A 15,364-nucleotide genomic window follows, 5' to 3' on the forward strand; every position below is an offset into this window, starting at 1 on the left:
TATCATATTCTTGGATGGTATTGTACTATTAGCTCAAATACAGCAGTAGATGTGGGTACTGTATGCATGTTTCTTTTTTATTCAAATTTTATCGTACATTTTTTATCTCTTTATCTGCACATGTTTCTGTCTTTGTGCTGCTGTAACACTCGAGTTTGAATCAATAAAGGTTCATCTTAGTGGGCTTATCTTAACATTATTATATACACCATTTATGTATTGTAAATTCTGTGTAACAACGTTGGCATGCTTGTATTTTCACATCCCAGTTTCTATTTTATTACACATTTGACCACAGTTACAGCTACATTATGTGTATTATTATGTATTATTATGTCATCAGTGTTCAGTCGTATTATTGAATAAAGTGATAAGTGTATATGTTTACAGATATTGATAAATCAGAATGATTAATCTACTGTTTTGTAAATGTATCATGGCGCTGCTGGTGTAGTGGTATCATGCAAGATTCCCATTCTTGCGACCCGGGTTCGATTCCCGGGCAGCGCATGATCTCTTTTCCCCCTTTGGAGATCAATTAGGATCTTTTTGTCTTACCCCGAAACTCAAATTAGAGAGCAGCAGTGGTGTCGATGTTTGTCCAGCAGGTGGCAGCACCTGGCAGAGATGCGTCTGATCGCCGCTGAAGGCCAGAAGAAGAAGAAGTCAGCCCCACATTCAGTACGCTGCTGCCTCTCAGCGTACAGAGCAGCATCCAGAAGACCAGCCAGCCTCTAACACTTCTTTTCTTTCATTTCATTCTTACGCGTATTTATTTCTGCTGCAGTCTTACTTAGGTCGGACTTTTCACGAGGAAATCGAGGAAAGAAACCCGAGAAGAAACCGAGGACGTGTGAGACTTGGGAGTTTTTTTTTTTTTTACCAAACAGCCCCTCCGGTCTGCCTCCACTCTGCTTGTTAGCCATTTGCCAGGAGAGTTGTATTCAGCGGTCCGAGGAAACATGAGCTTTCTCTTGTGAGTTATAATTGTGTCGTGAGTGCTTATTTTGCCTTGCGGGTTGGTTTTGTGTTTGGAAATATCCGTGGTGTTAGCGCTAGACAGCTAGCTGGCTAGCGATAGCATGAGACGGGATGAGACTACTTCCTGGACTCCCCTTCGGGTGTCTGATGTGATTCATTGTGCTTTATGTGGATTTTTACGAGAGTTAACATCAACATCGTTAGGTGTTTATCTGGAATGTAAAAACACCTGGGTGTGTGCTCTGCCTCAACACTTTTACCTTGTCAGCATCGACCCCAGACTAAATTTGAACTGAGAGGGGTTCACAGTCAGGCCTGGATATTTGCTGGTGTGAACACTTTGTCGTCACGGGTTTAATCATCCCCGATGTCAGAAATCAACCTGACGACCAAATACTCGATCAAAATATCACGACTGTATATTTGATATCATGCTAGCTACTTGGTAATCCACCCTGTTTGTGTCTGAAATCAGTAGGTGGAAGGGGAACACTGAATGCGCCCTCTGGTGAGGATGAGAGTGTTCTTAGATTAGTGGAAAAAAGAGGAGCCGAGTTATAATAAACCCAGCACTCAACCCCAGGAAAGCATTTACAGAATAGTTCAGCACCTCTTCCTTAATCCTGGGATGTGGATTCAGACTTCTGACATGTCCTGTGCGCTTTACAGCACACACGCCACCTCAAAAACCTACTTTTCATGTTTTATCGTGGTGTCCATCAGACAGGAGGGTGCAGAGACTGTAGCTCCAGCTGACTGCTGCTGGCTCAATGCTAAGTTGATCAGAAGGAGAGATCATTAACAGTTTACTTCCTAGACCTGTGTGTTTGGTTCAACCATTGTTCTGTCACAAAAGGATCATTTTATTTTTTGAGCTTTGAGCTAAATATAATCTGATATTCTCTTAAAATGCTAAAGTTTTGATGTAGATTGTAGTTTCGTAGATGTTTATGCTCCAATCAAAGGGAAAACTGTTTTAGTGTGTGGCCTACCATGTTGTGATGACTCAAAAATTCTTGTTTAATGGGGCAGTGAGAGGGACTGAATACAGTACCTCTACAAATGGCCTCATTACGCTTTATACACAGAGAGACATACTGTTCTGGTGCACCACTCTGATTCTGCCAAAGCCATCTAGTCAACGAGAGCTCAACTGTTTTGTCAGCTTTTTAAAAAGATCCTGACATTTTGTTATCAAAAGTCCCGCCACACCTAGGGGCGCCCGCAACTCACGATTTGTCATCATATCACACTGCCTCCTTATTTATCCCACTATTTGTCTTCTTCTTTGAACTGTGACTCACAGTGGAAACCGTTCATCCAGGACGTTCAAGCCCAAAAAGAATATCCCGGAGGGTTCTCATCAGTACGAGCTGTTGAAACATGCCGAGGCTACACTTGGAAGTGGAAACCTGCGCATGGCAGTCATGTTGCCTGAGGGTGAAGACTTGAATGAGTGGGTCGCAGTCAACAGTAAGCACAAACTTTTACCTTTTTTTTTCCCCCCACCCTTGTTTAATACACCCTTTTTAAGTTCACATTCCTGGCAGAGAAACGTCATCTTCACACACCTTTGTTGTTTTTATTTATCTGTATATCTGCTTCTAGCTTTTATATTTGCTTGTTTCTCAGTAGTCCTGTTCCTGAAATCACAATTAGTCCCCCGTCTAGAAGCAGTTGAGAGTGAACTATCAGGGTGTAAGATCTTGGCATTCCCTCTAAAGACCACGCGCATTCATGCTGGAAAAACCACTGTGAATGTTAAATAGACTTTATTGTCGGCGCTGTGAGAGCCCTGTTTACTTTCCTCTAAATTGAGACAAATGGCTGGTCAGTAGAAGCTTAACTTTTCTCGCGTCAGAGTGCCTTTAGGGTGTGAGATGTTCAGTGTCTCGGCCTGTTAACATCTGATTTAAGTCCTTTTTAAAAAGCTAAAACCATGTGTGATAAAGACTTCAGTGCTGATTTTCTACACTGGTGTAATGCAGATCACGAGTGAATGCCGCTTTTAAATGAGTTTTTCTTTGCTTATGCTGTCTTGAGACCACATTACATGCTTCTTCCAAAGCTTTGTTGTACTTTTGGATCCTTTAGTAGCACAAGAAAACAAAAAAGAAACAAATTCACACACTTTTTGTTATATGTGCCTGAGAGCCTCTGCGATGTCGTTGTTGCAACACGTGTGCTCTCCAGTTTTCTAAAAGGTTAGTAGGACGGATGTTAGTCAGTACAACACAAGCTGCTTTAACTTGCTCAACAAAGGGAAGTTAGAATAACTTCTCCCCCCACCAAGTTTATATGACTTTCCACCTGATCTCTGTCCTCGAGAGGCAGTTCACTTCATTTTTTTATGATTCTTTTTTTTGCCATTTTGCTTGTAATGGATAGAGCCAGTAGATGAAGAGAAAGAGGGTTATTGCATGCAGCAGAGGTTCCCTGCTGGAACTAAACTATGCTATAAATCTTAACCACTCAGCCAGGAGTGGGTTTCACTTCATTCTGACTTATCAAGCAGTTCATTCTGTATCACATTAGCGTCTCTGGTGTTCTGTAGCTCCGCAGCCTCTTTGCATGTGGAGCTCTTGGTCAGTCTGGGCTCACAGAAAATCTGTCATGCTGACGCCAACTTTGGCACCTGTCATGGAAAGTCAACAAGTTGACCAATTGAGAGGATGGCAGAAGCGACAGACATGATTTATTTGCTTTTCCCAGTCTTCCAACCAGTGGCTTTGTGTCACCATTCCAGATAAGAAGCATCTAAAATGTTGCTCAGTGATTTGGTAGTAGAATAAACACATTTATTAAGAAAGATTAGCTGGATATTTCCTTTGAATATGCATTTTCTGTAGTATGAAGACTACCTCCAGTCCTGCTCGCCCTCACTGGTCATAAGCAAATATCACATTTAACACCAAGAGTTTTAGTGGTATAAACAGCAGTGTGAGGGCTTTCAGGTCCTCACCATCTATGCATATGGTATTATAATGATATCCGTGCATATTTTTAAGGTATTATCAAGCTATGACTTTGTTTTGGACAAAAATATCCCAAGTGCATCTTATTAAAAACACAAAAGGGAGCTGGTGTCTCCTTTAACAAGACCTCACACAACACATATGCCACATCAGTTGTTCAGTATGTATTTTTTTTTTCTGTGAGATTAGCAATTGGCACACCAACACAAACGCTGCCAACACTTTAAATGGATCTGTCCAACTGATGGAAAGCCAACGTTGGCTGTATGCCCCTGGGAATGAGCGATAACACATTTTGTTGCAGATAACTGGAGTGTGGCCCTGGTCTACAGTCTGGACTGGGCAGTCAAGCGGGGCGGGTAAAAGGGCTGTGGGGGGGTGGGGGGGAACTTGATGCCAGCTATTTGTGCTGGCACACATGGTATTTTGTGTCATGTATGCTCGATTTGAATATGTTCTGTTAACTTTTTTTTTTTTTTTTTCTTTTTTCAGCTGTGGATTTCTTCAACCAGATCAACATGCTGTATGGCACCATCACAGATTTTTGCACAGAGGAAAGCTGCCCAGTCATGTCTGCTGGTCCTAAGTAAGTGTTTCATTGTAGGTGTGGAAGGTCGTACTTTGTTTCACTCACCCTGCTCTCTCGTGGCACAGCAGGCTGTGGTTTGGGGTGTTGTAAGCGGGACTAAATAATTTATAGCGATTTGCATGAAATGTGACAATTAAAATTTAATCAAATTCAGAATGCAGCACACTTGTTGTGCTTATGCAAAGCACCTTCCGTAGACCACTTAGTCAGCAGTCTGGGCTCCTGCCACTAGGCTCAGTGGATGTTTTAAATGCTAGTATCTCATAGGAAAGAAGTTTAAGATCAGCCTCTGTGAGGTCCATATGAGAGTGGTGTCCTTTGGTGACTTGCAGCAGCCTTTCCTAAACAGGACTGTGAAAATTAAGTCACAAATACCATTTTTTCGCACATAAAATGGCATCAGTGTTGAATGAATGTGGACCTAGATGAGCAATGCCTGACAAAGAGTTGGATCAAAACGCTGTACTGTTAAATTACATTTGCTTGCAGCTCTCAGTACTGTGTCATCTGTATCTCCTGTAGGTATGAGTACCATTGGGCTGATGGAACCAACATCAAGAAGCCCATCAAATGCTCCGCTCCTAAGTATATTGATTACCTCATGACCTGGGTGCAAGACCAGCTTGATGACGAGACACTCTTCCCTTCAAAGATCGGTATGCTTTGTATCTGTCCTCCCTATCCTGTCAAGCGATTTTCTTTGTGTGGGTCTGATGTGTTATTCTCTGGTTCCTATTATTGCTCAGCTCAAAAGACCAACGTACACCCGCCCAGTGCCCAGGTGTCAGCTGATCCTTTTGCCCAACATCTGTCTAATGTTAAAACGGCACTGCAACCCACAAGAGGGTTATCACTAGCAAAAACAAAGTACACACATCAAAGTTAAAGCTGTGTTATGTGGAAAAATTTAAAACGACGGCATGGGAAGATGTTGTTGAAGTCCGTGATGAAGATCTTCTGAATTGTTAGCAGCAAAGTGTGTGCAAATATTGTCTTCTGTCTTATTTACATATCCTGTAACAGCATATTTCATAAACACATTCCGTATTTTCTCTGGTTTACAACGAAGAGGGTCATTGAAAAGAGTTTCACATTTCTACATTTGCAGTTTTACAAACACACTAACAGTTCTCAGCCTACCAACTAGCAGAGGCTTGTGCTGTCCAGGGTGGAGCCTTATTAGAGCTGGATGGCTGCCAGCACAAATAATGTCTCATCTATCCCTCAGTGCATCTCAGTAGAAGGAGCCAGTGACTAAAGGTGCTCCCCTGGAGCGACAGAATTTGCTTAATTTTCCACGATCAATAGATCTGTAACTGACATCCATTTTGTACCAGGATGAAAAACTCCAGAGTGCGGGTAAAAGAGCCATGTGCATGTCCAGCCCTAGGTGCTAGCTTTAATCAAGAACTCCTTGTCCTGTCTGTCAACCACATCTTTTGAATAATAGATGTTGAGTTGTACTGTAGATACTGTAGCTATCTGTACACAGAAGCAGCTCTCCAGGCTTCTATGCTCCCCAGCTGTTCACTGAATCATAACACATCTGAGGTGTTGAGGGCAGTGCTGTAACTACATCAGACTTTCCTAACTGCAGATGAACACTCGACTCATTGTTAGCATGAGGTAGTTCCGTCACGATTGTTTGCACTTCCCTTAAATCGTGCTGTGGCCTGCCTGTGAAGACATTTGCAATCCAGAGAGCACACCATAGCTGCATCTGCCTCTATTGCTCTGACTTTCGGGGCTTACTTGGGTAAACAGTTGCAACAGAGAGATAAAGAGGGAAAAAAGCCATTCACAGCTTGATGGATTGGCTGAGTGAGCTTTTTATCTGTCTGTTAATCCTCCCAATTCACCCCTTGCATCTAAGCTATGTCTGAAGAAACCAAGCACAGTTTGAAAAATATCAACAAAAATTGGGCATTTCAAAGCTATCTTGAGGATCCCTTTATCTGAAGAAGCTGAACTGACTTTAGGATCTGTATATTTGGTTGTGCATTTGATGACAACCTGAATACCAGCTTTTCTTTCTTGCCTTCTCCTCTCCAAGGTGTCCCCTTTAAGCGGAACTTTATGTCCGTGGCAAAGACCATCCTGAAGCGCCTTTTCAGGGTCTACGCTCACATCTACCACCAGCACTTTGACTCTGTCATGCAGCTGCAAGAGGAGGCCCACCTCAACACATCGTTCAAACACTTCATCTTTTTTGTTCAGGTTCAGTATCTCTGACTTTTATGTATTTTTCACTTGAGTCATACTGTATATTAGCAATAAGAGGGGAAAAACCAGCGATAGTGTGATAATGTTTGCTCTCTTTCCTTTGTCTTTTGCAGGAGTTCAACCTCATTGACAGGAAAGAGCTGGTCCCACTTCAGGAGCTGATTGAAAAACTGACAACCAAGGATAGATAAACAGCAATGTAATCCTTATTTTATTGGTCTTCTAGTTTTTTGCACAAATACCCACCCCACCCTGGCTGTATGTATGCAGTATATACTATATTTCCATTTGGGGAAATGTTTTTAATAAGGCCAGGAAGAAGGAAGGGTCTTGATAGGTTTAAGGCACCAGGACTAATGCAATCAGGGATTACACATTTAATTGAACAAACCACAGATTAACATATTGGAGAAAATGGTTATAGCTCTATAGAAAGATCCCCAGTGTTCAGTCATTGCTTACATTTAATGTTAGTTTTCTATTTTACGACACGCATTTTTTCCTCTTGGATTTATGGCAACACGAGGCATTTCCGTGCTCTTAGATTCCTATTTCCAACTCACCCGCAGGGAAGAATAGTGAGCGAGCAAAGTTGCTGTATCACAATAGGAAGGCTTTGTTGGTGTTATGGCAAGAATTTAGGCCAGCCTTTAAGCCAGTTGGATGACAGTAGCTAGTTATTTTATTCATTAATCCACATAGAAGGATCTGGGTTGTGGTCTACTACTGTTCACATCTGTGAGAGTCCACATCTGTAATACAAAATAACCCTAAGTGCCTAGCATGGCTCATAATTGCCCTATATCAGCAGTGAGAACTGTAAGAAGATAAAGGCCATATACCACTGACTTGATTGACAAAAGAGAAAATTTTCCACCCCAACTCCCTTTTAAGTTCTGTTATTCCTAATTCCTTCTTCCTTCTAATTGTACTGTAACTTGGTTCATCATTTTCTCTGTAAAACCACACACACCACACCAACCTTATCCTTATTTAGTTAGTCTCTTTACCAAGTGTTCTGTGCAGGTTATGATAAATGAATGTGTTGAAGGACATAGAAGTGAGGCTAGAATATCGTCATGTTGTAGCAGGGACTAAAACTGAACTGAACTTTTAGCTTTTTCTAGTGATTAGTTTTTTTTCCCCTAAAAAAAAAAAAAAAGTAGAAACAGATTTTAGGAAAAGTCTTCAAGGGATCTAAAACCTTAAATTGTACATAAATATCCACAAATAGAAGTAGAGACCCGTGCTTAAAGTCACAACCTCCACAGATTCAAAATGCAAGCGTTGTTAATTGGATTATGCTGCATCCCTCGTTATTTCGCGAGCCATAAAGCACTTTGAACAATTATCCTGACCTCTCTTGCCTGAATGTGTATTCTGCATAGACTGTGCTTTGTGCGAAGCTGCGTCATGTGACTGATCATAGTCGGTTTCCTCCCTCTTTTTTTGCCCAAGTGAATGTTGAATTGCTTAACCTCTGCTGAAATTGGCTAGAAGGCACGAGTGAGATCTCTTATGCTTTTTGTATGATCGGAGTTGTTTGTCGCCGTGCTTCAAACAGCAGATGCATGCACCCTTCCCACTCTCAAAGTGTAGTTTACTATGCAATAATTGACACAACACTAAAAGGGTTACAAGTTGGCTCATTCATACTTTAATATACTTTTCCTTTATAGTGCTTAAATTCTGGTGTATGATATAAATAGAATTGCTTCTTTTCCAGGTTTGGTTTCAAAAACAGTGACATGAGCATTTTATATATCTTCTTAATCTGACATTTGTCAGAGAGGTGTAATACTTCGATGCACACGTGTAAATACTGAGGGTTAGACCTGTCTTAAAAATATTTTTCAGCGAGCATGGAGTGGTAGCTTTTGGTTTAAAGAATGCATCGAGTCTTTTTAGAGGCTGCTTCCCCTCCCTTATTTGGATATTAAAATATTGTTTGTTTTAATTGTTCGGTATCTTTTTCCACTTCCTTAGCCATTATGAATGTTACTGCTCACCAGATATCTGAAAATGTAATAGAAAATCAGTCAACCTTGAAAGCATCTCATCCTTATGAAATGCCCGTAACATAGCCTATTGCCTACAGTTTTTCCTCCTTGACTGTAATTGATGAAATGTTTGTAAATATTGGCTTGGTAGGGGGTTTTCAATGCTACTGAATTGATTTATGCTGTTTACAAGGCAAATAAAGGTGGTCTTGACTCTTTGAATGAATAGTTTGTTGCTGTGTGGTTGCCATATTCACTACGTAGGCTGAACTCAGTGCAGCCAAAAGTAAGGAAAGTATTTAAGTACCTTTACTTTCTCTAAAGAAGTAAACTTAAGTACTTTCTTTGCATGCTTCCCCAATACACTTCAAAGTGAAATATCGTACATCATGGGCGCCTGGTTATAGTTAAAAATGAGGGTGCACGATTAGTGATGTGCAAGGGAATGTAAAACAGGAACATTTTCATTTAATTGACCTGAAAATGCCGTTTCCCACAATACAGATCCTTGAAGTTTTATGAGTTTCATCATTCATTCATGTTCTTTATATAAAGCGTCCAGATAAAGTGTGGATGCAAAAACACACGTTTGCTCCACCAAGTCTTGTAATGGGGGGGGTGCACCTGCTCCACCATTGCTCAGGCACCTGTGTTGTATGTTTTACTCCACTATAATTACTGCACTATATAGTTCCTTTTAAACCCACGTCTGCCAAGTACAGTATTCTAATGCTGCTGACTCTTTAATAATAACAATGATTGAATAATAGAAGTTCTGCGTAATAAGTACATGTATTTATGATAATTAAAGTACATTATTATATACTGTAAGTGTACTTAATCAACGTCAACGGGATTGCTACTTTTATGGTAAATGCAGTGGTGGAAAGTAACCGCATTCACTCAAATAATGCACCGAAGCAAGATTTTGAGATACATAAGTACAGCATTTCCATTTTATGCTTCTTTCAGGAGGAAATGCTGCACTACTTACTGCATTTTTAAACAGCTGTAGTTCTCAGATACTGTTCAGATGAACATTAGACATAGAAAACATGACCAGATTGTTAAGTGTGAGGCATTCAAGTGCTGCTTAGACATTAATACAATAATGATGCAACAATACAACACTGACAGTGGAGGGAATATAATGCATTATCTTAGCATAATACTTTTGATCAGTAAAATTTCAATGCAGGACTATAATTTGCAATGGAGTATTTTTGCTATGGTGCACAGTTAAAATACTTCCTCTCTTCTGGCTGCAGCAGCACAACACGAGCAGCAGCTGCTTCCTGGGCGGAGCCACATCTGTGCCGCTTCCTGACTTTCGTTGCCGCCAAACTTAAACAACAAGTAGCCTCCACCGCAGCAGCTGGAGTATCAGCTGTCAGTAACGACGACGACGACGACTTATTGATTCTCTGAAAATGTCCCTCACTCCGAAGAGGCCCTGTCCCGACTCAATGAACGACTCTGTGGAGAAAACGATAAAGCGGATATCAATCGAGGGGAATATCGGTGAGTGCAGCGCTGTCACCGTAACAAGCTAGCTGTAGCTTAAAGGCGCAGGCTAACTTAAGATGAAGCTAGAAAAAAAAGCTTAAGATTAAGCTAGACAAACCAAACTAACTAATGTTGGACTGTGATTTCTGTGGGTTTCTTTGGATAGATTTTATAACACTAAAATGTCACCAGACTAAAACAAACTATTGTTACCGCCTCCACTAAACTGTTAGCTAACACACTCAGAAGCTAACGCAAAGCTAGCAGTCTGAAGGCTACATGCTAATTGTGCTGCTGTGCTGAAATTTCTGCATCTTTTGTGTTCAGCGGCGGGCAAATCCACCTTTGTCCGCCTTTTGGAGCAGGAAAACACGGACTGGGAGGTGGTACCAGAGCCAATCGCCAGATGGTGCAATGTCCAAACAAATGGCAGCGAGTTTGAGGTATTTGCATGTTGCACAGTGTTATTGCACTTAACAGTGTTGCTGCATAATGCTCCTAACTCAGTGCTGCCAGCTGACACCCATGTACAGCACTTGGTGTACAATGCTGTGAAATGGCTGCCCATCTTCTTGTGGACAGCTAGATACTCCCCCAAGAGGAACATGATCCTCTCAGTACTCACTGATTCAACATGCACGGCACAAGTTAAGATAAGTGGGAGTATCTGTATTTAGAGAGCAGCTGCCGTCTGTCCATATATCTGCACTGGTCACTTCCACCGCACACACCCTGCAACAGCAACAGATGAACATGCCATCATCGGGGTGGACATCGCCAACCTCCCACACAACTGCAGGCCTGCTGTAGCCTCACCCTCAGGCTCATTTTCAGTGTTTCAGCATGCCCATATACAGTATACACCACGACTACAGTAGGTCTGGCAATAAACAGCATATTGAGCTGCTCGCTTTAGTTATTTGAGCTAATATTCTGAGGCATATCATACCACATGATACTGTCTTATGAGAGTCTGCCCCAACTGAACTAATGTTACTTGTAAATCATGTGAAAGCAGATTTCATTATATTGCACAACCATATAGACGCAGTATTGGGATGGATCATTATTTTTACTGTGAGCTGGAATATTATTTTTCTCTTTCATTATTGACTAATCAACTAATCTGTCAATTATTTCCTCAATTTAACCGAGTGGTCTTCAAAACATTAGAAAATGGCAAAAAATGTCACAATCACAATTTTGCCTATTATTTCTGCTGTCTGACCAAGAGTCCAAACCCCAGAGATAATTGGTTTACGGTCTCTGAAAATAAAGAAAAGCAGCAAATATTCATTTGTGCAGAAGGTGGAACTGGAGAATCTCGGGCAGAACAGTGTAAACTGCAAAATGATACTATATGCTGCACAAGGCAGAGTGTAGTGTCCACTGCACACTGTAGTGCAGTGTAAAATGATAGGACAGGGGTATTATCAGTATGTACAACTGTTGAGGAGTCCTCTAACAAGGCTCCTGATGCCACAATTCTGTAACATACAGTTTGTGCAACTACTGTTATTTGATCATGCGCCCTCTGCTGATCGTGGGACAGACAGAGCTGCAGCAGAGCTGTGGGGTGTTAACACACATTCACTCATGTAGCTTATTATAGAGAACTGAGCCACATTTGGAAAAATGGGAAGGTTTATGGATTAAGTTTCACTTAAGTCATCATAGGTATGCCCTTGGTATGGACTGCATAAGTTTAAGAAAAGCCTGCCTCAATGGTTGGTCTCGGATGATCATTTTAAGCTAAGGATAAAATTTAAATTATTTAATTTCATTGCTGCATTCACAGAAAAAATGCACAGTAGGAAGGAAGATGACGTGTATAGAGAGAGTATTACATTACATTGGCACTAACATAAGAAATAACAAGGTGATCTGTAACAATTTAAAAAAAAAAAAACTAATTGCAGCTTTATAGTTCAGAACTGTCAAGTAATGAAAGAAATTACAAGACTTTACCAATATAGTTCTAGTACAATCTATTCAGTTTATGCACAGTTTTAAATTCACCCTGTCCCTTATGTCCCAGGAGCTGACCACATCTCAGAGGAGCGGAGGAAACGTATTACAGATGATGTATGAGAAGCCAGAGAGGTGGGCCTACACCTTCCAGAGCTACGCCTGCATCAGCCGGGTGCGCGCCCAGATCAGGTCGGCCAATGGGAAGCTCCAGGAGGCTGACAATCCTGTGCTGTTCTTTGAGAGGTCCATCTACAGTGACAGGTATCGACAAATCTCCAAATATAATCAAAAGAATTCCCTTTTTTTTTAAATCAATTAGTTCGTTTAAGACCATTCACCTCATATCACATGTATAAAAATCAATTTGGACATGCTTGATCGCGTGAATCCCTGTTAATATTAATTGATTGGAGCTCGTTGATTAATGTTGAAACCATTGAAAATTAACCCAACAATTTTTCAAACACACCAAACATTCTCTGGTTCCAGCTTCTCTAATGTGCAGACTCGTTGCTTTGTCCGCCATTTTATAAAATTGTAAACAGAATATTTTTGAGTTTGGGCAGTTGATGTGATAAAATAAGCAGTTCGGAGATGTCTCCATGGGACTGTGGTAAATTTTTTTTTTTTTTTTTTTTTACAATTTTCTGATATGATATACATAGAATTATTATTATATTCACCCGAAAAAACAAACGGCAGGTTAATCAGTAATGAAAATTATTAGTTGCAGCGCCACTGTGTAATTTCAGATGTTGGAGCATGTATCCAAAGTAGGCTGCTGAACTATATCCTTTTAATGAAAATAATGTGTTTTGAAAGACGACAGTAGTAATATGAATGAGCAGCTAGTACATATTAAAATATATTTAATGTTATTGTGCATTACTTCCCCTGATGTTCCAGGTACATCTTTGCAGCCAACCTCTATGAGAGTGAGTGCCTGAATGAGACAGAGTGGTCTGTCTACCAGGACTGGCATGGCTGGCTGCACAGCCAGTTTGGCAAGCACATCGAGCTGGACGGTATCATCTACCTCAGAGCATCACCAGAGGTGCATTCCTCGAGTCATTGTCATTAGTCTCATCTAAATAGAGTTGCCCTGTTTTTACTTTCAACCATTGGAAAAACATTTACAAGACTATACACAAAAATGTCAGCTTCCTTTTTTGTGTGTGTGTGTGTGTGTGTGTAGAAGTGCTTGGAGCGGTTGCACCAGAGGGGCAGAGAAGAAGAGCAAGACATCCCCCTGGAGTATCTGGAGAAGCTGCACTTTAAGCATGAGAGCTGGCTGCAGCACAAGACCATGAAGTGAGCACATGCACACACTTGTTTGGCACGTTTGCATCAGAAACGGTATGCAGTTGTGTGAGGACAACAGATGTATTTGTATTCTAAAGGAAAAGGGTCAGCAAGTTCTTTTGTCACACCGTGTTAGTTATCTGACTGATCTTAGCCAACATGGGGAAAAAGGCCCCATTAATGCAATAACCTGAGGGCAACTAAGAGGTTGAAACAGATTCAGTACATGTGATATTCATCTACCACATTCACGCATTCAAGAAATGTATGAGGCTGGAAATGGGATGTTTTTCTGCTGATGTGTTTTGAGCAACATGACAATGAATGCTGGATTTCATGGAGCTGCACATCACTAACCGTGTCCCCTCTGGTCCACAGCATGGAGTTTGACTATCTCAAAGACGTGCCCATCCTGACCATAGACGTAAATGAGGACTTTAAGGGAAAAGAAAGCAAGAGAGGTGACATGATTGAGAAGGTGAGCGATGATTAAGCCTGGTTAACGATTTTACTTGAATATTAGTTTCTGATATTAGTTTCTCTTCCACCTGCTGCATTACAAACAAATGTTCCATAGAAGTCATTTTGTCTTAGTGAGCCCGAAAAGTGTTTTCTTAAAACAAGTGAAAAGATCTGCCAGTGTAGAAACATGTTTGAAATACAAGTTGTTTAAAGACATGCAGTGTGTTCGTACAATAAAGAAATGATCTTGGTTTGTTTGTTTGTTTTCTTAAATTGGAAACACTTTCAAATTTTGCCAGTTTTCACTTGAAAGTGAGACTTTTCAGCCTCAAAAGATTAAAAAAATGACACACCCACCCACCCACCCAGGTTTCAGCTATGGAAATGAGACCTGAAGAGTTCCTTAGGTAGCAGTTTCATGTTAATGTTTTTTTTTTTTTTGGGTGTTTTTTCGTTTATAGTCACCACGGGCAGAAATTTGATCCAAACAAAGAAAAGGAAAGACATGATTGTCACTGGTGTTGTTCACTAGTGATGCTGACAGACTGTTGTGGTTCCTTTTCAGGTGAAAGAGTTCCTGAGCACGTTGTGAAGCTCACCTGGTGACGATATATCATCTGATGACTTTTAAACCATGAAGAACATCCATAATTCCATTTTTTTTAATGTATTAAATCATCATTTAAAATGATCTGAGCTGTAGCATTTTAAAAATCTCTATTGCAGTCTTCCTACATCTGTTGTTTTATTTATAAATGTTTTGTGTGCAAATGAAAACCTGTCCATTGGTGTTCAGAAATGACAATAAACTTGAAGAACTTTAGTGCTTCGTCCTCTAATATGTGCAATGGTGCAGTTAAGCTGCAGAAGGAGTGTTTCTGATGAAAGTCTCTTCCTTTTATAGGAAACCAGAGTCACAGTTGGTCGTCATGTCTCGCAGTGTCGCAGCTCTCCCAGATGGTGTCGCCAGTCCTCACACCAGCAGTCCACTCAGCTATTTTTGACTGCTGAGCTGGCCTTTACCTGGTAGCACCAATAGGATCTGATTAAAGCTACCTGAAATAGGTGCCTCCATTTTCACTTTGGGTGACTATTTTATAATTCCAAAGGTCAGGATGTGTAGTGAGGTGAAGCTCGAGTAAACAAAAAGTTTAAAATCAGCACTGACTGCAGTTCAGTCCAGTTGATTTTTTTTTTGTTTGGGAAGATAAACTGATCCAAACTGTTGGAAGAAGCATCCAGACGCAAAAAGGTGCGTCAGGCTTTTCCCCATCAATTAACAGATCCGGTGAAACTGTAAATTTCTTCTTTTAGATGCAAAGTGAACAACAGAGAAACCGTTTGTCAAGTTAAAG

The 15,364-nt window shown here is 40.8% G+C and overlaps 2 protein-coding genes and 1 non-coding gene across 3 annotated transcripts; all 3 read left to right on the forward strand.

The window, feature by feature from the left end:
• The first annotated feature begins 439 nt into the window (after window positions 1-439).
• trnag-ccc (transfer RNA glycine (anticodon CCC)) lies at window positions 440-510 on the forward strand. Its single transcript has one exon. It is a non-coding gene; the product is annotated as a tRNA-Gly (tRNA).
• Window positions 511-756: 246 nt separating this feature from the next.
• Window positions 757-8,994, forward strand: LOC139218969 (MOB kinase activator 1B). Its single transcript, XM_070850725.1, has 6 exons — window positions 757-976; window positions 2,288-2,454; window positions 4,449-4,542; window positions 5,068-5,201; window positions 6,599-6,762; window positions 6,882-8,994. Exons 1-6 carry the CDS (start codon window positions 963-965, stop codon window positions 6,957-6,959), a joined length of 651 nt encoding a protein of 216 aa, XP_070706826.1. The 5' UTR covers window positions 757-962; the 3' UTR covers window positions 6,960-8,994.
• Window positions 8,995-10,112: 1,118 nt separating this feature from the next.
• dck (deoxycytidine kinase) lies at window positions 10,113-14,832 on the forward strand. Its single transcript, XM_070850549.1, has 7 exons — window positions 10,113-10,289; window positions 10,602-10,717; window positions 12,313-12,506; window positions 13,152-13,299; window positions 13,441-13,556; window positions 13,926-14,025; window positions 14,575-14,832. The coding sequence occupies exons 1-7, from the start codon at window positions 10,199-10,201 to the stop codon at window positions 14,599-14,601; spliced, it is 792 nt and encodes a 263-aa protein (XP_070706650.1). The 5' UTR covers window positions 10,113-10,198; the 3' UTR covers window positions 14,602-14,832.
• The last annotated feature ends 532 nt before the right edge of the window (window positions 14,833-15,364 follow it).

This window comes from Pempheris klunzingeri, chromosome 19 (assembly GCF_042242105.1).
Source record: "Pempheris klunzingeri isolate RE-2024b chromosome 19, fPemKlu1.hap1, whole genome shotgun sequence".
Lineage (NCBI taxonomy): Eukaryota > Metazoa > Chordata > Actinopteri > Acropomatiformes > Pempheridae > Pempheris > Pempheris klunzingeri.